Source organism: Melanostigma gelatinosum (assembly GCF_949748355.1).
Source record: "Melanostigma gelatinosum genome assembly, chromosome: 16".
Classification (NCBI taxonomy): Eukaryota; Metazoa; Chordata; class Actinopteri; order Perciformes; family Zoarcidae; genus Melanostigma; species Melanostigma gelatinosum.
This window is the reverse complement of record NC_136649.1, coordinates 22312401-22338119: the sequence shown is the minus strand read 5'-3', so window position 1 is coordinate 22338119 and position 25719 is coordinate 22312401. Positions and strand designations below refer to the sequence as shown.

General features: G+C 44.7%; 1 protein-coding gene across 9 annotated transcripts in view; it reads left to right on the top strand.

Moving 5' to 3' along the window:
- Nucleotides 1–22752, top strand: part of syne2b (spectrin repeat containing, nuclear envelope 2b) — an 80527-nt gene extending 57775 nt beyond the window's left edge. For 7 of the 9 annotated variants that reach the window (XM_079286862.1, XM_079286860.1, XM_079286855.1 and 4 more), the window contains 20 exons: nucleotides 396–521; nucleotides 1379–1534; nucleotides 2545–2703; nucleotides 3329–3495; nucleotides 10402–10564; nucleotides 12931–13130; nucleotides 13386–13536; nucleotides 14174–14356; nucleotides 14887–15024; nucleotides 15100–15294; nucleotides 15535–15826; nucleotides 17299–17435; nucleotides 17568–17697; nucleotides 17819–18030; nucleotides 18124–18324; nucleotides 18427–18555; nucleotides 19117–19308; nucleotides 20082–20147; nucleotides 20624–20676; nucleotides 21032–22752. In XM_079286862.1, the coding sequence (XP_079142988.1) occupies nucleotides 396–521; nucleotides 1379–1534; nucleotides 2545–2703; nucleotides 3329–3495; nucleotides 10402–10564; nucleotides 12931–13130; nucleotides 13386–13536; nucleotides 14174–14356; nucleotides 14887–15024; nucleotides 15100–15294; nucleotides 15535–15826; nucleotides 17299–17435; nucleotides 17568–17697; nucleotides 17819–18030; nucleotides 18124–18324; nucleotides 18427–18555; nucleotides 19117–19308; nucleotides 20082–20147; nucleotides 20624–20676; nucleotides 21032–21248 (3267 nt within the window). In that variant the 3' untranslated portion in view covers nucleotides 21249–22752. Of the gene's footprint in view, nucleotides 1–395; nucleotides 522–1378; nucleotides 1535–2544; nucleotides 2704–3328; nucleotides 3496–10401; nucleotides 10565–12930; nucleotides 13131–13385; nucleotides 13537–14173; nucleotides 14357–14886; nucleotides 15025–15099; nucleotides 15295–15534; nucleotides 15827–17298; nucleotides 17436–17567; nucleotides 17698–17818; nucleotides 18031–18123; nucleotides 18325–18426; nucleotides 18556–19116; nucleotides 19309–20081; nucleotides 20171–20623; nucleotides 20677–21031 lie in introns of all 9 variants that reach the window. The other 2 variants (XM_079286861.1, XM_079286857.1) reach the window with 2 other exon arrangements.
- Nucleotides 22753–25719: the final 2967 nt, after the last annotated feature.

The window sequence follows — 25719 nt, the reverse complement described above, 5'->3', positions numbered from 1 at the left end:
CGTGTTTCTTTGTAGTGGTCTTGTGTTTCTTCGTAGTGGTCTTGTGTTTCTTCGTAGTTGTTTTGAGTCACGTCTTGGTTGATACGTGTCTCTTTGAGTACATTTTGTAGGTGAAGGCCAGAGGGGCCCCTGACACGTTGGCCCCCAGGGCCCGGTAGACCCGTTCAGTAATTCATGGCCTTTAGCCTCTGACGGCTTCTGTTTCCCTGACAGCGGCCGAGTTAACCCAATCTGCTCTAATTAATGACAGTGGACACGTTTATGAAGCCAAAGACGGAGGAGTGTGATGGCCCTCTGCTCCTCCTCAAAGCCAATCAGCTGTTTGAGAACCCAGAGCATTGATCTGCATGATCAACAAGCCTTTCAAATGTTTGTGTTTTATTTGTGTGTCTCAGAACTGGGAGCGCTGCGAGTCCGGACTAGCAGACCGCACGCTGCAGCTGAAGGACCTGAAGACCAGACTGAACCAGTCGATGCCAGAGTTTGACGATCAGCTGCTGAGTGCTGAGGAACACAACAAGGTACGTCTGCAAACAGCTGGTCATATTGCTCAACTATATTCTGAATTGTTCTGTCCACTGGCAGTTTGTTTCATGCTAAACATTCAGTGGAGGGTCAGAGTCCCTCTGCAGGCAGCAGTGATCTCATTGGCTGAGTTAAACCACAGTGGGTGGAGCTAAAGGCTGATTCATTGACCAAATAAGTAATTGGTAATTACATTTGATTTAGTTCTTCTTAAAGAATGGAATCATTTGAACCCAGACAATAAGCATGTTTCCCAAGATGTCGAGCTGCTCGTACTCTGCTGTGCGTTCATCGTACTGGGATTATTTTTACGTACTACGAGTATCTAATCTATCACTACATATATCACAAGCTCATATTCATGTAACTTTTCATGGTAATTAGCCGTCATAACTGCCTCTTTTTTAAATGTACAAAGAAACAGACAGACAGATACTTTATTGATCTGAAGGGAAATGTTTGCATCCTGTAGCTTATTGTTCAACGCATGCAAAACTCAGACACGCAGGAATACAGATGGAGGAAACGCAGATCAGGACATGTTGATCATGTTTGATCAGGACATCAGGAAACAGTTTGACTCAACTCATCCTCTCTGACCCATCACAGCCTTGATCCCCCCCCCCCTCCTCTCACCCCTCCTGCAATCCCCTCCCCCCCTCCCCCCCTCCCCCCTCTCACCCCTCCCGCAATCCCCTCCCCCCCTCCCCTCTCACCCCTCCCCCGGCCCGGGCCTGTGGCCCTTAATCCTCTCTCTGGGCGGGGAGAAGGAGAGAGAAAGAGAAAGGGGCCGGACAGAGAGAGAGAGAGAGAGAGAGAGAGACCCTGACGGTTGGTGTGTTATGGTATGCAGGAGAACGAGGACTCGCTGGAGGACTGGGCTGAGAGCCTGACGGAGCTGAGCACCATGAAGACGGATCTGTCCCAGTACATCATCGCCGACGACGTCCTGCTGCTGCAGGAGCAGGTGGAGCACCTGAAGCGTCAGTGGGAGGAACTCTGCCTCAAGGTGAGATACACTTTGCTGTATCAGTTCATGTGCATCTTTGCTGAAAATGTTTTCAAAGAATATGTACCGGTACTTTGTGTGATCCGACTTGAATCAAGTGCAGTCAGTTAGAGTTTCACGGAAAGGCTCGGTGAAGAGTGCATCACACCCACTTGTGTTCTGCTTCTGGGACGCATTCTAACACCTCGTCATGCAGGTTCCTTTAAAAGTTTCTTTTAATTCCTCTTGTGTCTTTGGGTCCACCATGGACTATGTTTGAAAACCAAACTACAGGCCTGCTGGGTAATCATTGAAGAGCGAACATGTGTAACCAGCTCAGCCCAAACACACACACGTGTGTGTGTTTGTAGGACGAAGACACCGAGGGAGGGGAAGTTAGTGCGTTGACTATAAGGCTCCGTGTAAAATAATTCTCTTTATTAAATCTCGGTTTTCGTCTGAGCTCCTCATCGTAATGAGGAGTTGAGTTCGTACATCTTGTGAGTCGTTTTCGGGAGACGGAGGAGACCAACAGGTGTGGGTGTTGGGGGGTTAGTTTGGGTGTGAAGGGCATTGTGGGGGAACAGATGGTGATAGGAGAGGCTTCAGGAAGGAGAGCTTCTGTCGTGAAGTCCTTGTTTGTGTATTTACACTTGTGGCCGTGTGCTGCTCAACACTGGAGGTGGGAACGTTCACCCAATAGAGAGTTGAGTCCTCGTCCTTGAAGACTTCAGTCCTCTCGATGGGACACATCGTTTTAACCTTCTGTGTTAAGAGGGAAAACCTTATTGTTTTCCCATTTCACAGCTTGTACATCCTCTATTCCTTTCCTTGCTTCCTCTCCTCACGTCTGAATCTCGCCCCACGGGAGATGCGAGCAGAGGAGGCGAGGAAGAGATACGAGGAGAGAGGAGTCGAGGCGACGGGTGTATAACAAAATGAGACATTTATCCTTTTAAAGAGACTAAATGTGACGTTTGTTGACATTTATAGCAGTGAAGCTGATCTCCTCTCTGTCCTCTCTGTGTCAGGTGTCTCTGCGTAAACAGGAGATCGCAGATCGCCTGAACGCCTGGATCATCTTCAACCAGAAGAACAAGGAGCTGTGCGAGTGGCTGACGCAGATGGAGAACAAGGTGGCGCACAACTCCGACCTCAACATCGAGGAGATGGTGGAGAAGCTGAAGAAGGTAGGAGGCTGCAGCAAAGACACGCCCCTCTGCTGCTGAGCCAGCGCTTACAGGGAGGGTTGGAGTCGTGTGAAGACGGCTGTGAACTCACCATCCTGATGTTCACGCTGCACTGCTCTCTATGGGAGGACATGTCCGGCTTTTCAAAAAGCTCTGAATTCCCCCCCGATTGTTCAGGAGACAACAGCTGTTGGAGCCCCGCGGGTTCGCGTTGAACTCGTTCATCTCTCACTTCTTGCCCTGACGGGGGGTTAAAGTGAGGGTCTCCTGCTCCGGAGCACAGACTCCCGGCAGGAGTTTCCTTTCTGGCAAACTTCCAAAGTCAGAAGCTTTCACGAGGTTTTCCTAAAGTGAAGATGAATCAAGTTAATGGTTTTACAACTTCTCGTAAAATAATTGTAAGTCACATGGAGTTTCAACTTTTCATGAGACATGAAGACTTTCTTTAAGCGAGGTTGATCTTTGTTCGATTTTTGTTTTCAGTGAATGTTTCCTCTTCTGTTTCTTCTTACGTGGACCGTTGAAGACTAGACTTAAAGAAATGATGAGATCTTGATTCACACACTGGTGGTTTGACATGTGACGGTGCCGGTTCTTACTCCTGCTCTTTGTGTTTCTCCGTCAGGACTGCATGGAGGAGATCAACCTGTTCAGTGAGAATAAAAGCCATCTGAAGCAGCTGGGAGAACAACTCATCACAGCCAGCAACAGGACGAAGCAGACGGGGGTCAACGGCAAGCTGACGGACGTCAACGACCGCTGGCAGCATCTGTTTGACCACATCGAGAACAGGTAGGAGGAGACCAGATGGCGGGGGAGCCGTTAATCAGGCTGTTTGAGGCAGCTGAATGAATTCATGTGTTTCATGTGGAGACTCTTCTCTTTATTCCATTGTAGTCAAAGTAGTGTTGCGGCTCGTAGGCAATCGTTTCATCGTGAACAACTTTGTGACTTTGTGAAGAACAATTTGAGCTTTAGCGTGAGACTGAGGCTGTATTTATGTCACAGATTTGGACTTTTGGCTTCTGCTTTTGAATTCATACCATAATATGAATCTTCTGCTTTAATTTGAATGTTCTGCTTTGAGTTCCTGGATAATTATGTGTTGATGTCAGAAGCTCTTTGCTCTCTTTTAGAAACTTTGCTTTCTCACAGTCAAACAGCACAGTCATTACTCCTGCAGGACGGACGCAGCAGGGTGGCGGAGTGCACAACAATTACCGCTACATCTCCGGCCAAACAGCAGGGCGGAGAGTTCTGCTCCTGACAATCTGTCTGTTTAGTGACCGTAAAGGACTCGATGTTCATAAGATCCACGTTGAATCAGAGCAAAGTCATTTCCTGACGAATGTGTCTTTTGAGACTCTTTGAAGAATCTCTGATATAAATGATCATTTATGCACATATAGATGCAAAGAGCTTGTGATTTACAAACTTAACTCCAGTTGTTTCTGAATGAAAGTGGTGCGTCTCCGTGCCGGTCCAGATGTTTCGTAGATCGATGGATTCTTTGTTTTCCCTTCCCAAGGAAACTTGCCACAGTGTGTTGTTACGACACTGGAATCTATCACTTTGATGCAAAACCTTCAGAAACATCAACATTCGATACCACACAGAAAGATCGAGGGCACAGGATTTCAGATTTGTATTAAAAGATAAATAGTGGTGTGTGTAATGTCACAGCTGGTTCTTGTGTATCGGTACGGTTTACTCGTCTGTAAAACCTCACATAAATACATAATACACCACAACATGAGGAGTAGAATATAAGCTCCTTTTGTTTACGTGAAGAAACCTCCACGGACTGTTTTTAAAAGCATTCCTGCCGGTGAACTCTGTGTTCCATTGAAAATCACATCGGTCAGACTGTTCTGGCCCCTGTAATGTGGAAAGGTATAAAACATCCCATCTACTGCGGCCACGGCCCGAGGAGGAGGTGAGTGAACAGGACCTCCAATCAATGCACATACTGACAGAGAGCCACGAGGCGGACGAGGGTCTGCATCGTGATGAGATGCTGCCTCCGTCTTACACAACAGGGACCGGAGAGGAGAGAGGGACACACAATAGTGGATTTGCCCCCCCCCCCCCCCCCCCCCCCTCAGGGACTGACCAGCATAACGAGGCTAAGCCGGTTAATGAGCCGCCGCTGAGGCACGAGCCTCCAGTCTGTGATGGAATGTGCTGCTGTCCCACTATTCATGTAGATGTTATGATGCCACAGCCATGGACGGCACCTGTTCAGGTCACCCAAAGGTGCTGGATGGGGTCGGGGTCGCAGCTCTGAGCAGGCCAGTCCAGCTCTTTATGGAACAGGAGAGGGCCTTCCTCACTGTGTTGGAAGAACACTATTGTCTGAAATATCATTGCATGCTGAAGCATTGAGATGTCTGAGGGACCTCAGTCAGGAGAACGTTTGTGGACAGCCGAGCGTATCGCTAACCCATCAGCACTTCACTCAATATGTGTCCCATGCTTCATGTTATAAGGATCCTCTTCTGAGGCTCAGGGTCAGGAGCTGATGAACGGGGGGTCTTCACAAGCTGCTTAACACGAGCAGGGAGCCATCGCTCCAGCGTCTCGTCCATGTTGTTCTCCTCAAAACCACCGGAGCAGTTTCAGGAGCAGATAAAGGATGAAATGAGATGATTGTGTGTTTACATCCAGCCCAGCAATTCATTCACGATGACCAGCTTTAAAGAAAGTAGAAAGAAACAGGAAGTGCAAACTGATTCATTTCCTGGTTTTCCGACGCATTACTCTATTGAAGTCTCTCTACTCTTCAGCACGTCTGCATTTCATCTTGTCCTCCATCTGCCCGACATGAAGAGAAGTCGTTTCCTTCACAGACATGAGGTCACAGGTTTGATAAGAGGAGCTGATTCAGAGTCAATGACGACTGCCCCTCGGCCTTTTGTCCCAGCTAAGTACCGGCAGCTGAGCGCTGAGGTTTGACTGTCGAGGGATTAGACGCGTGGGCACTGGCCCGCCGCTCGCCTTTGTCCCCAAAACAAACCGGGTGCTCCGTCACCCGGCCCAGCAGCTGCCGTCTGCTGACACGGGCCTTTGTGCTGACGGGCCCTTTGGGGGCCACGGGGGGGGGGGGGGGGGGGGGGCACCGTCCTCTCTCGTCATTGTCTAAATAAGACGCACGCAACAAGGCAGATGTTTTTCCTTCAAACGCACTGATCCTCCTCACACCTGGCACAGCGAACGTTACTTAAAGTGTCACACTGTGGGCAGTTTGCTGAGTCGTTAATAATATGTAAGAGCTCCACTTGGAATTGAGTGTTTAGTGTTTAGTGTTGTTTGGCAGTTTAATGCTGATGAATTAAGACGACGCAGTTCTCACTCATGGCTCTGTGTTCAAGAGATGGTGTCGGTTAACACGCTGGTTTGTTGAGTCCGAACAAAGGAGGAAGTCGCCTCAGAGTTCATGTTAATGTGTGGTAGTGAAGTTCAAACGTGTGTGTGTGTGCGTGTGCGTGTGTGTGTGCGTGTGCTTGGACGAGATGACTGACTCCTGACCTGCGGACTGAAGGTTGTTATGCAGATGTGTGTTTTTGGTATAAAGCTTTGAACACATCTGGATCCTGAAGCCACTTTAAGACGTTCGGCTTGTGAAACAAATGTTTTGACGCTCGAGAACTTTTTTATATAAAAGTCACGCTGGTAAATGTGAAGAAGGTCGGAACGTTTCAACACCTCCGTCAGATTAACACAAAGAGGCCGAATACACAGAGAGATGCTAAATGTTAATTTATTAAGGGAGCTGTACAACTCCATACCTCTTATGAACTTGTGAGAACATTTGAACATGAACTTTCAATTTCCCTCCACACCAGCTGCATGAAAGCATGAACACAAAGCATGAGAAGAAGTAGAGGAAACATGAGGCGATACAGGATGACATGTAGGACGATATGAACGAGGCTGCAGAACTCTGTAATGCATAAGTGATGACATGTAGGACGATATGAACGAGGCTGCAGAACTCTAATGCATAAGTGATGACATGTAGGACGATATGAACGAGGCTGCAGAACTCTAATGCATAAGTGATGACATGTAGGACGTTATGAACGAGGCTGCAGAACTCTAATGCATAAGTGATGACATGTAGGACGATATGAACGAGGCTGCAGAACTCTGTAATGCATAAGTGATGACATGTAGGACGATATGAACGAGGCTGCAGAACTCTAATGCATAAGTGATGACATGTAGGACGATATGAACGAGGCTGCAGAACTCTAATGCATAAGTGATGACATGTAGGACGTTATGAACGAGGCTGCAGAACTCTAATGCATAAGTGATGACATGTAGGACGATATGAACGAGGCTGCAGAACTCTAATGCATAAGTGATGACATGTAGGACGTTATGAACGAAGCTGCAGAACTCTAATGCATAAGTGATGACATGTAGGACGTTATGAACGAGGCTGCAGAACTCTAATGCATAAGTGATGACATGTAGGACGTTATGAACGAGGCTGCAGAACTCTAATGCATAAGTGATGACATGTAGGATGTTATGAACAAGGCTGCAGAACTCTAATGCATAAGTGATGACATGTAGGACGATATGAACGAGGCTGCAGAACTCTAATGCATAAGTGATGACATGTAGGACGATATGAACGAGGCTGCAGAACTCTAATGCATAAGTGATGACATGTAGGACGATATGAACGAAGCTGCAGAACTCTAATGCATAAGTGATGACATGTAGGACGTTATGAACGAGGCTGCAGAACTCTAATGCATAAGTGATGACATGTAGGACGTTATGAACGAAGCTGCAGAACTCTAATGCATAAGTGATGACATGTAGGACGTTATGAACGAGGCTGCAGAACTCTAATGCATAAGTGATGACATGTAGGACGTTATGAACGAGGCTGCAGAACTCTAATGCATAAGTGATGACATGTAGGACGATATGAACGAGGCTGCAGAACTCTAATGCATAAGTGATGACATGTAGGACGACATGAACGAAGCTGCAGAACTCTAATGCATAAGTGATGACATGTAGGACGTTATGAACGAGGCTGCAGAACTCTAATGCATAAGTGATGACATGTAGGACGTTATGAACGAAGCTGCAGAACTCTAATGCATAAGTGATGACATGTAGGACGTTATGAACGAGGCTGCAGAACTCTAATGCATAAGTGATGACATGTAGGACGTTATGAACGAGGCTGCAGAACTCTAATGCATAAGTGATGACATGTAGGACGATATGAACGAGGCTGCAGAACTCTAATGCATAAGTGATGACATGTAGGACGACATGAACGAGGCTGCAGAACTCTAATGCATAAGTGATGACATGTAGGACGAGAACACGTATCGGATGGTTGGGGAAGCGGTGGCGAGTCTCCTTTTGGGCTCACGGTCGTTAATTAAGGATTCGACAGCACGAACACTTCCATTGAATAACCTCATTCTGCCTGAGAGAAGAGGAAACTCCCGTCTTTTATGTCTCGCTGATGTGTTTTCAGACGTTTCTCTCACCAGCAGCTGAATATCAGGTGATCTCTGTGTCTCGTGTCTGAATCCAACCGTTACTGTCGCAGACGGATGAAGAGCGGCGATGTAATGTCGGCTGTTCGTCTGAAAGGGGCTTCAGATTTACGGTTTCTTTCTCCGTACTTGTGTGAAGGAGGTTTCATCCAAACCTCCTCCATCATTCCCTCCTGCTGATATATTACTGAACCCATGCAGGCTGGTTTATTGGAGGTGGCAGATGAAGGTTTTCTGCACACTGAGGCTCCCCCGCTGGCCCTGTTGGTCCGATCCAAACACACGACCAGCGATCAGCTGCACCTGTGATCTGCTCTAGAGCTGGACTCACTGTACTGGGCTTCTGGTTCTTTGTTGCTGCTCGTTGTTGTTTGTTATGTGATGTTAGAGTTTTACAGATCTTTTGTTTCCATCTTGAAGATGCACTTTTCTTCTTCTTCTTTGGTCCTGTTCATCCAAACCTACACGTACAAACAGACAGACATATAAACACACCAAACGTAGGATTGGTGCATTAACAAGTATTTCATTTTTTACCAACATTTTGTTGCACTATAATTTACTTTGTGATCATTTAAAATTTTCTTTCAAAACTGGAATGTTGAATATATTTTGTGGATTAAAAAAATAATCCTGCACTGATTTACTCTTCAGTGACACTCTGAGGCAAAGCTTTATTAACTCTAAGCTCTCTGCTTCTTAAAATACATAATATTTATCGCACTCGCATGTTTAAACTCTCAGATTAAGGAGACAAGAAGAAGAAGAAGGTACAAAGGCAATAACGATGTGGGACTGAATAATTATATTCATGGTACAAATGATCAAAACATGAGTCGATAATGAAAATGATTTGGCTAGCTCCTGTTGCTCTGTGTCCTTGAGTGAACCGGTCACTGCATCCAGATGTTTGGGAGGAGGAGGAGGAGGAGGAGGAGGAAATGGGGGGTTGTGCTTGCTAGCGGACGAGCCATCACCATGGAGTAGCCTCCTCTCGCCAGCCCGTAAGTACCTTTCACCCTCATCGCGACCCGGCCGGCACGAGACTGAGGCGGGCGGATGAAAGGGGAGCAGATCGGGTGTTTTGTTGTGATGAGGAGGAGGAGGAGGAGGAGGAGGAGGAGATCAGGAGCGAGGGGGATGGGCTGCGCTTTTGTCGGTGCAGGCGTGTAAACATGCAGAGTCATTCAGAGCAAATTCAATTGAGACCGCCGGCTCCCTTCTTCTTGTGTGTGTCGGAATTCAGGTGGCAGCTTGGACGGCAGGTGTGTGTGTGTGTGTGTATGTGTGTATGTGTCGATGCAATGAGCGCCACACATACGTCCCCATGATCGCAGCACCATGTCTTATACGTCGCTGATGTTTCTCTCCGCTTCGCCGTTTACTGCCACATCCTCAGATACTGTAGACATGAAACGCCTGCACACACACACACACACACACACACACACACACACACACACACACACACACACACACACACACACACACACACACACGTGTGCAGCTGCATCAGGTGCCAGAACACATCCCTACAGTGTCTGCTGTTGCAGCATATGAGATTGTTGTTGCTTGTTGCTGCTGTGTTGCATCATTCTGCTTACATGGATACCTGGAAGCATCTGAAGCGTGCACACGTGTCTCCAGTCATGAAGCTCATTAATGCATGTGATGGTATTATTAATGGCTCATTAATGGGAATGTGCGTTGATCGTTGTGATCTGTTCCTCTGTACCACGAGATGCACCGACCTTGCTATCGCTGTCCTGTGAGACTCGTGTTTCTCCACGTTTGCTTCTTTTTCACATCTTCAGCTGAACGATTCAAAGTCATTCATAAGAGGCTCAGAAAATCCCCATAAAAGCTTTTCTATTGTTGAAAAGAAGTACTGTTTTCACTGGAGAGCAAAGTAGAGACATTAGCCCACATTCTGTTCAACATTCGGATTCCCCAGTAGCTTTTAGAATGCTCTCTGATGAAAATGTCAGTATATGACAGACCTCCAGATTTTGCTTTTTTTGCACACCAATGGAGCTCTGATACTCACACAATACTTGTGATAGATAGATGGAGGAAAATACGCAATGACGATTATACAATCCTTAACCAGCGAAGCTCCAGCGACACCTTCCTGTAACGTGACGTTTTTCTCTCTCGGCAGGGTGCGAAAGCTGAAGGAGACGCTGGTGACGGTGCAGCAGCTTGATAAGAACATGAGCAACCTGCGGACATGGCTCTCTCGCATCGAGGCGGAGCTGGCCAAGCCGGTGGTCTACGACGTCTGCCACAGCGACGAGATTCAGAGGAAACTGTCCGAGCAGCAGGTGGGCCGAGACCGAGTCGTTCTTGCTTTATGGAGCAGCACATTCCTCAGTCATGAGAGTTATGGACAGTGGAGTTTCCTTTAGTTCAGCCTCTTAGTGATGAAGACCATGAAGTCTGCTGCTGTTCAATCCAGAAGCAAAGGGGAGAGGTTGTCTCAGGCCACCGTGGCTGAGGCTGGTTGCTGTTGTTGTAATTAGAAGCTTTCACCAAAACCATGCTGCTAGAAACAAGGGAGGTCTCAGGGACAGACGGAAGGAAACGTCCTATGTCTATATAACAACCGAACCCGGACATCTTCCAGGTGACATAAAGGCTTAAAAGGCTTTGAGGCAGACTGGAGACTCCACTTTGAGGGGAGTTTTAGGGGCAGGAAGTGTGAGGGAGGCGGTAAATGCACTCGACAGCTCGGCCTCAGCCGGCGGCCCAGAGAAAGGAAATGGACTTTCAGCAGTTCGTCCGTTCTGTATCCTGCCGAACTCTGGTACCTTCCTAACAGGAGAAAGGTTTCTTGGAATGAGAGGCGGCGGATGGATCGGAAGGTTCAGAGAGAGAATATTCAGACAGAGGAAGAATGAGATTTGATCTTTGGCTGCATGGTCAGATTTGTGTGTTTGTGTACAAGTAAGGATGGAAGCCTTCGGCTATCGGCTATCTGATGAGCCTCTGGGGTCAACGGATGTCCGGGCCACAACCTCCTTTTCCTTGTGCTCATTGTTCACAGTCCGAATATCAGCTTGAGATGCATAACTGACGTGTACGACCAGATTGTTTCAAAAGTTTCGAGCTCATTTTAAACGAATAGAAAGCGGAACTATTGTCAGACGACAGCCGGTGGGTTCCCCGATGCATCGCGCCTCTTCTACTCTCTGTCTAACTCTCTTCAACCAACTGATTTACATATCAATGCAGAAACCTGTTCTATAGAGATTAGAATAGAAGTGAGATGAATGAATGAATTTGTCACAGCAACATATCAACTCAGACAACAGTGCTCAAACAGCACAAACTAAATGTAGCCTTTTTTACAAAGAGCATGACATGAGTAAATGGCGGGAAAATCAAAAGAATCGCTGGTGAAATGATTGCTTCAAAAGACCTTCGTCGACAGTTCCACCCTGACATTTAGAACCTTTGTGATCTGTCGGCATGCGTTCATAGGAACAAGAGTTCTCATCTGACTGTGCTGCTGGCTGACATGTTGTCAGAGCTTCAGCTGCAGTATTTGGATTGTTTGCAGGGTTGATATTGACGCCGGGCTGCGTCTGAATGATGCAATCGATTACATCAAAACAAATGACTGTTGTCCAACTGTTTCCCAGAAACGCCTCCACCGTCACCGTGTGTCCATGACAACATCTCATCTGTTCTATCTGATCGCAGCGCTGACGTTCGGTGCAGACACAGGAGTATTTTACACTTTGCTCTGAAACACCACAGCAACCATGCACCAGAACCACCAGCGTCGTCATTGGTCATCGCGTGTTTTCTGAAAAGCTGAACATTTTCTTCGATTTCAAAGTGCTCTGCTCCGCCCGACACATGTCAAGCCGAGTGCTTCCTGCAGACATTTCTTTGTTCGTTGTCAAAACCTGCAGGTTCGGGGAGAGTTTGGATATTTCTTGCTTGATTGATTTTGAGGTCGGATGCACTCAATTTCACAGAATGCTAATAAAGGAGGACGCTGGCTCATTAGTTGAGGCGCTGAATTATCTCTTTGCTCATCATTTTCTCTCCTCTCAAAAATACTGAACCATTTGCAACGTGGCGAGTGACGGAAGAACAATATACGCCTGAGTCTTTAACAGCCTGTCTGGATTTGGACGTGGACATATCTGAGGAAAGCGTTCATGAGCGAGAGGGAGAGAGACGTGTGACGGACACCTGAGGAAGAGATACAGAGCAGAGCCGGGGAGAGAGAGAGAGACGCTCCCTCAGAGGAAAGCTGCAGCTCTCTCCATTAGCGGATGACGGACGGCTGAAGTGACTCCTGTGTGGAGGGGCTCTTTAAGCTTTCATCTGTCACCATGGCAGCCCTGGAGAGTGGTAACTGTGAACAAATGAGAGCCGACAAAAGTGCTGTCAGGCTTTATAGGGAGCTGCACACACACACACACACACACACACACACACACACACACACACACACACACACACACACACACCCCCAAAAGCAGTCTGTTGATGAAGGCTTGTAAACTTTTAAGAGGTTGCCAGGCTGGTAATCAGGAAGCGGCTTTTGTTTGCCATATGGTCACTTTATATTTTGAGTAATTATGATATCGTCGCATTGATGAGCAAAAACCTGCCCACCAGCTGAGCTGCATGTGAGTCCACGTGACTCAAACTGTGCCGTTTCCACCCGCAGGAGCTGCAGCGGGACATCGAGCAGCACACGGAGAGCGTGGCGTCGGTGCTGACGCTGTGCGACGTCCTGCTGCACGACGCCGATGCCTGCGGCGGCGGCGGCGGCGGCGACTCCGAGAACGACTCGATCCAGCAGACCACGCGCAGCCTGGACCGGCGCTGGAGGAACATCTGCGCCATGTCCATGGAGAGGAGGATGAGGTGAGCGGTAGAATCTTTATTATGTCAGGGTGGGTCATCCCAACAAAAAACACACACACACTATATATATATATATATATATATATATACTTGTATTGTATTGCATGTTTCATAAAGAATAATTCGAGTAGAGATACATTTTATAATGAATGAACCGTCTCATCTGCCCGTCATTGGTTCTGTTTCCTGCTCCAAAGCTGCTCAGGTTTTCTCAGTTGACTTTACACAGAAGTGAAAGGATGCTGTTGCTTTCAGGATTGAGGAGACCTGGCGTCTCTGGTGTAAGTTCCTGGACGACTTCTCTCGCTTTGAAGACTGGCTGAAGACATCTGAGCTCACCGCAGCGAACCCGGACTCTGCCGACGTCCTCTACACCAGCGCCAAGGAGGAGCTCAAGAAGTTCGAGGTCGGGAGACACATTCTTTCTTTCTTGCTTGTTTCACTTTGGCAGAATGCCGTAAAGGAAGGCCTGAAGCCAAAGCGATGGAAAGAAAGATAATAAGCTGACAGGAAGATCAGTTAAATGTCCTGCTTGTATTTAGGTAACCTAAAACCAGGCGGCAACCTCCGGTTCTGCTGAATGAAGCCGATGCTTCATGTGTTAAAGCTGCATTCTCTCTAGTGTCCACCAGGGGGCGACTCCTCTGGTTGTATAGAAGTCTATGAGAAAATGACTCTACTTCTCTCTTGATTTATTCCCTCAGTAAACATTGTAAACATGAGTTTATGTCTCAATCTCTAGTTTCAAGTCTTCTTCAACACAGCATGCTTTGTGTATTTAAATGACCTTGTTTAAAAAAGGAAGGCAATGAAAAGGGGTGTGTGCTTTCAGCACCACGGACAGCGTCATGCATTTATCAATACTGAGTCGTGGCCATCGATTCTGTAACTTTAGACTCTATTGCTTCAAAGCTGCAGATTGATGTTCAGACGGATGCATGTCTGTCCCGTTTCACTAAGTGCAACACAATCTAAAAACTAAAACAATAATTCTGTGGCTCCTCAACAGAGTAACTCATATTTCCTCTCCGTTCTCTCGTCAGGCGTTCCAGCGGCAGGTCCACGAGCGCCTGACTCAGCTGGAGCTGGTCAACAAACAGTACCGCCGGCTGGCCCGAGAGAACCGGACCGACGCCGCCAGCAAGCTCAAAGTGCTGGTCCACGAGGGGAACCAGAGGTGGGACAGACTGCAGAAGAGGGTGGCGTCTGTCCTCCGCAGACTCAAGGTGAGACGGGGAACTCAACACAAACGACAGCAACAGATCAATAGCAACCTGCACGCATGAAAACAAGGAAGATAGAAACCAGAGAGCAAAACATCAGCATGTATCAAATGCTCCCAGCCGGTCTGAGCAGCATCGCCCTGCTCTCAGCTCTGCTTTAAGCCTCCAGGATTGAGGTCACCTCTCAGACGCTAACGAGGCTGGAGGCGTCACGTTGGCGGGAAGCCGTTTTTCAGATGGAGTGTGTTTATGTTTATGTTATGCTGGTTGACCTTTGCGGGCTGTAAGCGATATTTACATCCAGGGAATGTGCAGCAGACCAGGGTCAACAGTCAACAGTTATTTGTAAAACTTGAAATCACAAATTAGCCTCAGAAGGCTTTAGAAGGAAGAAACCTCAAAGAGAACAACTGAAGAATGAGCAACGTAATAAAGAAACCTATCAATCCATATGACAGAAACGATACATATAGAGATGACTTTAGCTAAACTAAACAGCACTTCAATGATGGCGTCCGTCCTCTGCTCTGCAGCACTTTACCTCTCAGAGAGAAGACTTTGAGGGGACCCGTGAGGGGATCCTGGTCTGGCTGACGGAGATGGACCTCCAGCTCACCAATGTGGAGCACTTCTCAGAGAGCGACGTCGAGGACAAGATGAGGCAGCTCAACGTACGTTAGCACACACGCTTCTCACTTTCAAACCTTTTATGAAAACTCAACTGAGTCTTTTGCTCCCGTGTGCAGGGCTTCCAGCAGGAGATCACCCTGAACACCAACAAGATCGACGCCCTCATCGTGTTCGGGGAGAACCTGATCCAGAAGAGCGCCCCTCTGGACGCCGTGCTGATCGAGGACGAGCTGGAGGAGCTGCACTCCTACTGCCAGGAGGTGTTCGGCAGAGTGGCTCGCTTCCACCAGCGCCTCGTCAACAGGCGCCCGGTCAGTGCTGACACAGTCCAACTGTGTTCATCAATCAGATGCTTTCAGGGATTAAGTCCTCAGCACATTATTCTAATTATCTATTCAAAACAGTCTTGGCTTCCAACATGACACAAAATAATAATTTAATAATAGTAATAAAAATATTAACAATATTTTGAAACCTTTTGTTTCAGAGAAAGACTGTTGCTTGTTTAAATTTAAGTCAAATTGGAGCTTTCTTCTTCTGTGTTTTTGAAGGTTCTGGAGGAGGAGAGGGAGCTGTCAGACCGGGACACCGACCTGGACGACGCAGCTGATCGAACCAACGGGACGTCCTCCTGGGAGGAGGCGAGGGGGGAGGAGGAGGAGGCTCCAGCAGCTGGACGGCAGGCTGTGTGTCACCTCCTAGTGGACCCTCTGGAGCGGTCGGGAAGAGAGACCCCCGTCAGCGTGGACTCCATCCCGCTGGAGTGGGACCACACTGTGGACGTGGGAGGGTCGTCGTCGCACGAGGACGACGAGGACGACACCTACTTCAGCGCCCTGTCAGGTGATCACTGCTGCTTTTGGATATTTACCTCAACATGTCCGAGTTCATGGAGATATAGTGTCTGTTTGCTGTTATTTGCTTTCTTTTATTGGAATTCCTCCAGAAGTTGAATCCTTTCCTCGTCGAACCAGTTAGTTTATTAGAGGACGTATGTGTGAGACGAGTGCAACCAAACAAACGGTCTCCTGTAACATCTCTTTCGATGCAGGAAACACCTTAACGTCCCTTAACTCAGGGAACCTTTCAAAGGGATTCTGTGAAGTAAATCCCTCAGCTGAGGAGAAATTAAACCTTAAGTGTCAAACTTAAGGTGTTTTGTGCAACCAGACTGAAGTGAGATTACAAGAGACCAAGGATCATCTTGAAAGTTACATTGGTTTTAAAAATGGTCAACGAGAATGAGAAATATTATCATGTTGTACTCGGCTGAAATGAAAATGACTTCCGCTTCAAATGATAAAGTTTAAGTATTAATTCATGACCCATTTTTAACGACGATGCCTTCAGTAGGAAAACAGTGAGCTTGGGGCTGAGAGCCACATGGATGGTAGGAACGTCTAAAGGTGGACTAACGTGTTGTTCTTTATCAGATATCAGATATCACCAGCGTTCCTCTTCAATCCTCGTTACTGAAATTACAAATTGGACGCAGATCTTCTCTGCGTCATGAAACATGAAACATGACTTGTGCAGAGCTCCGCCCCTTTTCCAGAGCGGCCTCCAGGCACGCTGACCTCCGCTCTCTGTTACAGACGTGAATGTGACCGAGAGCTCAGAGTCCTTTGTTAGAGCGACGGCTGCCTCCTGCATGCTGTGTGCTCACAGACCCGCATTCCATCTCCGAGCAACCCCAAACCCAGCCAGCCGCACCTCCCCGTCCTTCATCTCATCCACAGACGCCTTGCTGCTGCCACATCTGTACCTCCAGACACAGATGTGGCTGTGCACTAGAGCTGCAGAGATTCAATCAATCAGCAGCTATTCTGCTACTTGGTTTGAGTCATTTTGTTGGAAAACAATTCCAAACTGCAGCTTCTTAAATGTGAAGATATTGTGGTTTCTTTACTCCTCTATGACAGAAAACTGAATATATATTCTGCAGACGTCATCTTGGGCCAAACAACATAATGATTAATCAACAATGAAAAGAACCGCCTCTCTACTGTGCACCACGACAGCTTGTCACGATATTATTTATGTTGATTATATCGTTGTTTACGAAGATCGAAACTTCATAAAACGTGTACGACGTGACAGCGGATGCTGTTCTCTGCATGTGTTTGACGGATGTTTTCTGTGAATCACGAGGCTGTGTGATGAGTCTGATGTTCTAGTTGAACCTTTTTCGGTTTGGCCTCTCTCTCTCTTGCTCTCTCTCTCTCTCTCTCTCTCTCTCTCCCCCCCCCCCTTTCTTCTTTCTTCCTTATGATCACGCTGCCTTTGCTGAACTTTCTCCTTTCCTCTCTCCTCAGTGAAGTCCGTGACCGGTCCGCCCAGCTGGCACCAGCCCGGCTCCCCAGAGCGGAAACGGGTTCCCCGAGAAATCATCCGAGGTCTGAACTCGTCTCCCACACACACCACCAGTACTCCCTTCCACCAGCAGGGCTACGTAAGGACACACACACACACACACACACACACATCAAGACCTCTGAAGACTTCAAGTGTCCATCAGCTAAAGACATTTAAGAGTCTTCGTTTTTCACTGAAGAGGTGTGTGTGTGTGTGTGTGTGTGTTCAGGCTAAGCTGATGTCGGAGTGCAGTGGCACCATCAACAGCGTGAAGAGGGTGAAGCTGATCCTGAACGACGAGGGGGATCTGGAGGATCCGGGTCTGACCAGCAGCACGGCCGACAAGCAGACCAGCACAGGTACTCTGACGGAGATGAGCGGCAGCGTGAGGGGTCTCGTGTTGTAGGACAGACGCAACTAAAAAAGTGGATGAATGAGAATCTTAAAGTCTGAACACAATAGTAACTGCTGACTCTGCAGGCGTGATCGAGCGCTGGGAGCTGCTACAAGTGCAGCAGTTCAGCAGCGAGACGGACATCAAGCAGGACCTGGAGCAGTGGCAGAAGCTGAACTCTGACCTCTGCGATGTCACTTCCTGGTTGGGCCGGGTGCTGCCAGAGCTAGAGAGGCTACAGCGCATCGAACCGTCCACCGACATCCGAGACATCGAGGTCAACATCCGGAAACTAAAAGTAAAACACCAACAGCACCGGGTAACCACGCAGGACAGAGACGAGAAGCTCTTCATCTCATCTTCTTCCTCGTCTTTCTTTTATCTCTTATAGGAGATGCAGAAGACCTTCAACAGCTACAAGTGTCTGATGATCTCCGCCAACCTGAGCAGCCGACGCTTCCTGCGGGGCGACAGCGCCGAGCTGCGGGAGCTGCAGGACGCTCTCGGCTCGGCCAATCGCAGCTGGACGCAGGCCTGCGGCGGCCTGGCGAGCTGGGAGAGCAGGCTGCACTCTGCGCTCATGCAGTGTCAGGTCAGACATCCTCTGGTTTTCACGTTTGAGTTTATAATAATTACTGTGGTTCAGAAAGTGTGACGCGATGAACGTTTAAGTGACCCCCGTGTTCTTCTTCAGGAGTTCCATGAGACGCTGCACTCTCTGCTGCTGTGGCTCGCTCAGGCCGAGAACAAACTCTCTGTCGTGAATGTCGTCGACCGGTCGACGCCTCGCTCCGTCCTGCTGCAGCACCGGGACACGCTGACGGTGAGCAGACCATCGGTTCATCGTCAATACTTTTATTATTTATTCTTTTATAGCGGCCATAAGCATTTTTCCAAACATCTTCCAATATGTCCGAGTCTGATTTTAGTAAGCTACGGGAAGGTTTCCAACAGCTGGTGATGGGGGTTATGGGAAATGTAGTCTTTATTTTGGCACGAACAATAGAGACGGAGCTCATCATACTCTGATTATACTCTGTGTCCAGGGGTGGAGCAGATAACATAATAACAGTTCAAGTTAGCTCTAAAGTTAATGCTAGCTGTGTGTTAGCGCTACTTGCTAACATAATACTGCACATGTTGCATGCTGTCAAAGTACTTCAGCTTAATTTACAGAAATATCGTCAACTAAAGCTGACATCTGGACAGAATGCACACAGACACACAGTCGTCCTCCTGCTGACGCCTCACTTTGTCTTCCTAACGGCTCACTTGTTCATTGGGATGTTATTCTTCCGGTGAACTCTCACCTCCGTCTGTCCATCAAACGCGTTCAGCACCTGCTGCTGCTGACTGCTGTGCTCTCTGTCGCCCCCTGCTGCAGGCTCTGCAGGAGGAGCTGCGCGGCCGCCAGCGGGAGGTCTCCTCGCTGCAGGAGATCTCCTCTCAGCTCCTCCTGGAGGCCACGGGAGAAGACAGCCTGGAGGCCAAGGAGAAGGTTCACGTCATCGGCAACAAACTGCATCTCCTGCTGCGGCAGGTGGCTGCTGACCTGAGCACGCTGCAGGGAAGACTGGTGGGTCCATTTCACTGCTTCAGCCTCAGTCTGGTTTGACTCTGGTTTCATAAACTGATGAGCTCTTCCTGCCAAAAAGTGTCAGAATTAGCTTTCACATTTTGGATCTTTTTTTTTTTGCAAAATGACATTTGAGTTATTGTTATAAATGAATATCTCACTTAGCTGAAGCTTTCCAACAACAACTTTAAAAAGACAGACAGTTTTTAATATGTATTGTAATAAAACATTGCGTCAAATAAACAGAACTATAATTTGATGCACGACAGATAATCCTGACATTTTGTGCTCGCTCAATTTTAAACTCAACTAGGACTCAACTGATACTTTTATTTTTGTCGATAATTTCTCAAATTAAGTTTCCTGGAAAATACTGTAGTTTGGTTCCAGTGACAGAGAAATGGAGTCGGTAGAAATCTCTATCGCCCAAAACACAAGCAATACTTTATCATCAGTGCAGCTCAGCTGGACACAGAACAATGAAATAAACATCTTACAGAGAATTCTGCAAGTCAAAATACATAAAACATAACATTTGTATGAGTAAATGAGTAATGAAGGAACATTATCTTGGGTTCAATGATGCCAAATTACAGAGAGTTCTTTCCGAACAACGTTTTGGAAATGATTAGAAAACCCTTCAGAAGTTACAGACTCGTAAAATGGAGCATCTGTTGAAATACCAGGACGCATAAATGAGCTGCTGTCAACAGTGGAGTCACCGGGGACGTCTGTCGGTCTCGTCTGATGCGTGTCTGCTGTCTGTGTCTCAGCAGCGCTGCTCAGCCAGCTCAGAGGTGGACCGCATCGGTCTGGGAACACTCGGCTCTCCTCACAAGGTACACCTGAATATTTACCTCCGGTGAGACGAGTTCAAGTCAAACTAACGTCGGGTTTGGTTACATTTTAATGTGACGGAATATCGCCTCAAAAAGAATTCAGCTTATTTCAAGTAAAAGCTGTTTTACACTGTATAAATACTCAATTACAAGTGAAAAGTCTGCCATAAAAACGTGATACGATTTCGAAGCAGGTCATCCAGATGTTGGATAACATTTCGTCTCAGCTCAGCCATAAAAATGTAACATGCAATATTAATCCAAACACATGATAGTAAAACATTAAATAAACGTTAAATGAGTACTTCATACCTGAAGTACGTTGTTCAGAGTGCATGTTCTGCAGGCTGTCGTACTGGACCTTTACATTTCACACATCTAAAAACCACCGCAGTCATCGTTTTCTGTCGTAGATGATCGTTGATGTTTTGAAGGTGAACACAACGCGTGTGTCTTGTTCTTGTGTGTTGCTTTAGGAGGAGGCTGCAGGTCTACAGGCAGCTACAGTTGGACAACCAGTGACTAAAAGGTAACGCTTACAAGCTGGAACGGCACTTCTTGTGTTGTTCGATTTCTTTAGAAGATCAGCGTCAGGGTTTAGTTCCTCCAGATGAGTCTACGTAGAGAGGTGTCTTTTTTACCGTCGATTATGAAGTAGTTCCAGTGAACACAGAATAATAACAGACCATCCAATGAACTGAGTAATGGTGTTTTTTTTGTTATGTTTAAATTTTTGGTTTGCATGGGAATTTCGTCAGTGTGAGGAATATTTGAGACGCAGTCTAAAGATTCACTCAAAGTCCACAAGAGCTTTTCAAAGTTTATTTGCAAAGTCAAAAATGGACAGCCACCCTCAAGCATCTGTATCATCTGTCCACATCCAGGGACAGGGAGGAGAGGAGGGATTCGTCCCCACGGCGACCCTTCTTCCACCGGGTTCTTCGAGCTGCCTTCCCCCTGCACCTGCTCTTCTTCATGCTGCTGGTTCTGGCCTGCCTGGTGCCGCTGTCTGATGAGAACTACAGCTGTACGCTGTCCAACAACTTCGCCCGCTCCTTCTACCCAATGCTGCGCTACACCAACGGCCCTCCGCCCACATAGACAGTCCGCTCCTGATCAATCGTGTGAGCTTGAAATCCAAAATGGAGCCTTGCACAGTGTTAATGTGCAGGTTCAGAGACACTTCTCCCTTCCACAAAAACAAAGCCCCGCCCATCAAATTTGTTTTGGTGTATTTCAAAATATATATATATTGTTTGTGGAGTTCCAGAGTTACAAAAAAAGAAGCCATATCACTGGTTCGTTTGGAAGTTGTGTGATTTTTAAATGTAGTTGATCGTCCCCACAAACATCTTCAATCCCCGATTTTATGACCGACAGAATATTTAAATGTTTGTGCTTTCACTACGGACAGTTCTAACCAAAGCATCCAGAGAGCGGAGAACACGAGCCATTTTCTACCACTGCAGCTGTTTTTACTGTTTTCAGAGAAGGAAGCCACTTGTTGAGCGCACATTTTGTACAGAAACGTTGTTCGATTGATATTTACAATGTGACGATCTGTAAGATATGACGGCGGTGATTCATCTGCAGACATGCCTTTCTGTAGCCAACAGAACTACCATAACTTTATCAGACAATGTACTTTTCTTGGTTTTATTGACGATGTTTGTATATAAGGGCAAACTATACAGAGAAATAGTTCAATTGTTGTTTCTGCATTTGAGTGTGATACTGATATCTGTATTTAACAAAAGGGCAATAGTTTACATGCCTGTGGATTAAAGTGAGAGATGTTTTCCTATGAGTATGTTAACTTTACTGTCAGTGTACTGGAGGTCATTTCTCATGATGTTAGCAGATCACAGCAATTAAAAGCTGCATTAGCAGATTCTTGACCACTAGGGGGCAGAAGGAGTCGCATCACTGATAAAGCAATAGCTAATCAACTGCTTTAAGCTAACAGTAACATAAACCGCTAACACGTTAGACATTAATCATCAGTGCATTTAGTACCATGAGCAACAATATCACATTCAATTCTCATTTGATTCAATGTTTTATCAAAAAATAATTTAATGAAGTTTTAAAAGTTTTTTGTTTTTTCAAACTGTTAACATTGATGCCACATTATTAGCTTTGGCATCACGCTGTCCCAGTTGACCGCCATGGAGTAAAGCCCTGCAGGTGTCAAACATCCAGCAGAGTTCAACAAAGAGTTTGTGGTTAATGCGATAATGTACGTAAATGACTTGCCTGAACACTGCTTTAACACACTTTTCAGTCATGTAGTTGGAAGAACTGGTGTCAAAATATTACAGAACATGAATGTAAGTGATCCTTTGGGCATTGAATGGAGCTGTGTATATGCACAAAGATCGTAACATGTTTTTCATTTACAGTGTTAATATTATTGATCCTAAATGGTAAGGAGAAAGTATGATTTGATTCGAAAACTCAGTATTTGATCCTAATTTGTACATAATCTCAGCGTCACACTCGGCAGAACAGAAACGAACAAAATGTGTGTAAAGTTTGATTTATTTTGTGAACTATTATTTATGGGATGTATAGATTGACAATAAACTGTTTGCCATGATTTGCAGCTGTATGTCTACTGTATCTCTGGGCTAAAAACTTTCAGGATCTTAGATTTTAATGACTGAATGCATATAATGTACAAGCTACAGACAGAGATCTGTATTAGCAGTGGCAGATCATCTGGCAATAAGGCTGAATTTACATTGCCAGAAAAAATAAGTATTAAACATGGTTATAGTATGTCGTAAATGGTCATGAAAATGTCATAGCATGTCAAAAACTATAGTACACTATAGTATTTCCAAAAAAGTCACAGTATAGTATTTTGAAAAAAAGTCATAGTATAGCATGTTGAAAAAATCATAGTATAGCGTATCGAAAAAAGTCATAGCATAGCATGTCGAAAAGTCATAGTATAGCATTTTGAAAAAAAGACAGTTTAGCATGTCGAAAAAAGTCATAGTATAGCATGTCAAAAAAAGTCTTAGTATAGCATGTCGAAAAAAAGTCATAGTATAGTATTTTGAAAAAAAGTCATAGTATAGCATGTCAAAAAAAGTCATAGTATAGTATTTTGAAAAAAAGACAGTTTAGCATGTCGAAAAGTCATAGTATAGCATTTTGAAAAAAAGACAGTTTAGCATGTCGAAAAAAGTCATAGTATAGCATGTCAAAAAAAGTCATAGTATAGCATGTCGAAAAAAAGTCATAGTATAGTATTTTGAAAAAAAGTCATAGTATAGCATGTCAAAAAAAGTCATAGTATAGTATTTTGAAAAAAAGACAGTTTAGCATGTCGAAAAGTCATAGTATGTCAATAAAAGTCATAGCATGTCGAAAAAAGTCATAGTATAGCATTTCGAAAAAAGTCATAGTATAGCATGTCGAAAAAGTCATAGTATAGTATTTTGAAAAAAAGTCATAGTATAGCATGTCAAAAAAAGTCATAGTATAGTATTTTGAAAAAAAGTCATAGTATAGCATGTCAAAAAAAGTCATAGTATAGTATTTTGAAAAAAAAGTCATAGTATAGCATGTCAAAAAAAGTCTTAGTATAGCGTGTCGAAAAAGTCATCGTATAGCATGTCAAAAAAAAGTCAGAGTATAGCGTGTCGAAAAAAAGTCATAGTATAGTATTTTGAAAAAAGTCATAGTATAGCGTGTCGAAAAAGTCATAGCATAGTATTTTGAAAAAAAGTCATAGTATAGCATGTCAAAAAAAGTCTTAGTATAGCGTGTCGAAAAAAAGTCATAGTATAGTATTTTGAAAAAAAGTCATAGTATAGCATGTCGAAAAAGTCATAGTATAGTATTTTGAAAAAAAGTCATGGTATAGCATGTTGAAAACGTCATAGTATAGCATGTCGAAAAAGGTCATAGTATAGCATGTCAAAAAAAGTCAAAGTACAGCATGTCGAAAAAAGTCATAGTATAGCATGTCAAAAAAAGTCATAGTATAGCATGTCAAAAAAAGTCATAGTATAGTATTTTGAAAAAAAGTCATAGTATAGTATTTTGAAAAAAAGTCATAGTATAGCATGTCGAAAAAGTCATAGTATAGTATTTTGAAAAAAAGTCATAGTATAGCATGTCAAAAAAATTCATAGTATAGTATTTTGAAAAAAAGTCATAGTATAGCATGTCAAAAAAAGTCTTAGTATAGCGTGTCGAAAAAAGTCATCGTATAGCATGTCAAAAAAAAGTCAGAGTATAGCGTGTCGAAAAAAAGTCATAGCATTGCATGTCGAAAAGTCATAGTATAGTATGTCAATAAAAGTCATAGCATGTCGAAAAGTCATAGTATAGCATTTTGAAAAAAAGACAGTTTAGCATGTCGAAAAAAGTCATAGTATAGTATTTTGAAAAGTCATAGTATAGCATGTCGAAAAAGTCATAGTATAGTATTTTGAAAAAAGTCATAGTATAGCGTGTCGAAAAAGTCATAGCATAGTATTTTGAAAAAAAGTCATAGTATAGCATGTCAAAAAAAGTCTTAGTATAGCGTGTCGAAAAAAAGTCATAGTATAGCATGTCGAAAAAGTCATCGTTCAGCATGTCAAAAAAAGTCACAGTATAGCATGTCAAAAAAAGTCATAGTATAGTATTTTGAAAAAAAGTCATAGCATAGCATGTCGAAAAGTCATAGTATAGTATGTCAATAAAAGTCATAGCATGTCGAAAAAAGTCATAGTATAGTATTTCGATAAGGTCATAGTATAGTATTTTGAAAAAAAGTCATAGTATAGCATGTCAAAAAAAGTCATAGTATAGCATGCCAAAAAAAGTCATAGTATAGCATGTCAAAAAAGTCATAGTATAGTATTTTGAAAAAAAGTCATAGTATAGCATGTCAAAAAAAGTCATAGTATAGTATTTTGAAAAAAAGTCATAGTATAGTATTTTGAAAAAAAGTCATAGTATAGCATGTCGAAAAAGTCATAGTATAGTATTTTGAAAAAAAGTCATAGTATAGCATGTCGAAAAAATTCATAGTATAGTATTTTGAAAAAAAGTCATAGTATAGCATGTCAAAAAAAGTCTTAGTATAACGTGTCGAAAAAAGTCATCGTATAGCATGTCAAAAAAAAGTCAGAGTATAGCGTGTCGAAAAAAAGTCATAGCATTGCATGTCGAAAAGTCATAGTATAGTATGTCAATAAAAGTCATAGCATGTCAAAAAAAGTCATAGTATAGCATTTTGAAAAAAAGACAGTTTAGCGTGTCGAAAAAAGTCATAGCATAGTATTTTGAAAAAAAGTCATAGTATAGCATGTCAAAAAAGTCATAGTATAGTATTTTGAAAAAAGTCATAGTATAGCGTGTCGAAAAAGTCATAGCATAGTATTTTGAAAAAAAGTCATAGTATAGCATGTCAAAAAAAGTCTTAGTATAGCGTGTCGAAAAAAAGTCATAGTATAGTATTTTGAAAAAAAGTCATAGTATAGCATGTCGAAAAAGTCATAGTATAGTATTTTGAAAAAAAGTCATGGTATAGCATGTTGAAAACGTCATAGTATAGCATGTCGAAAAA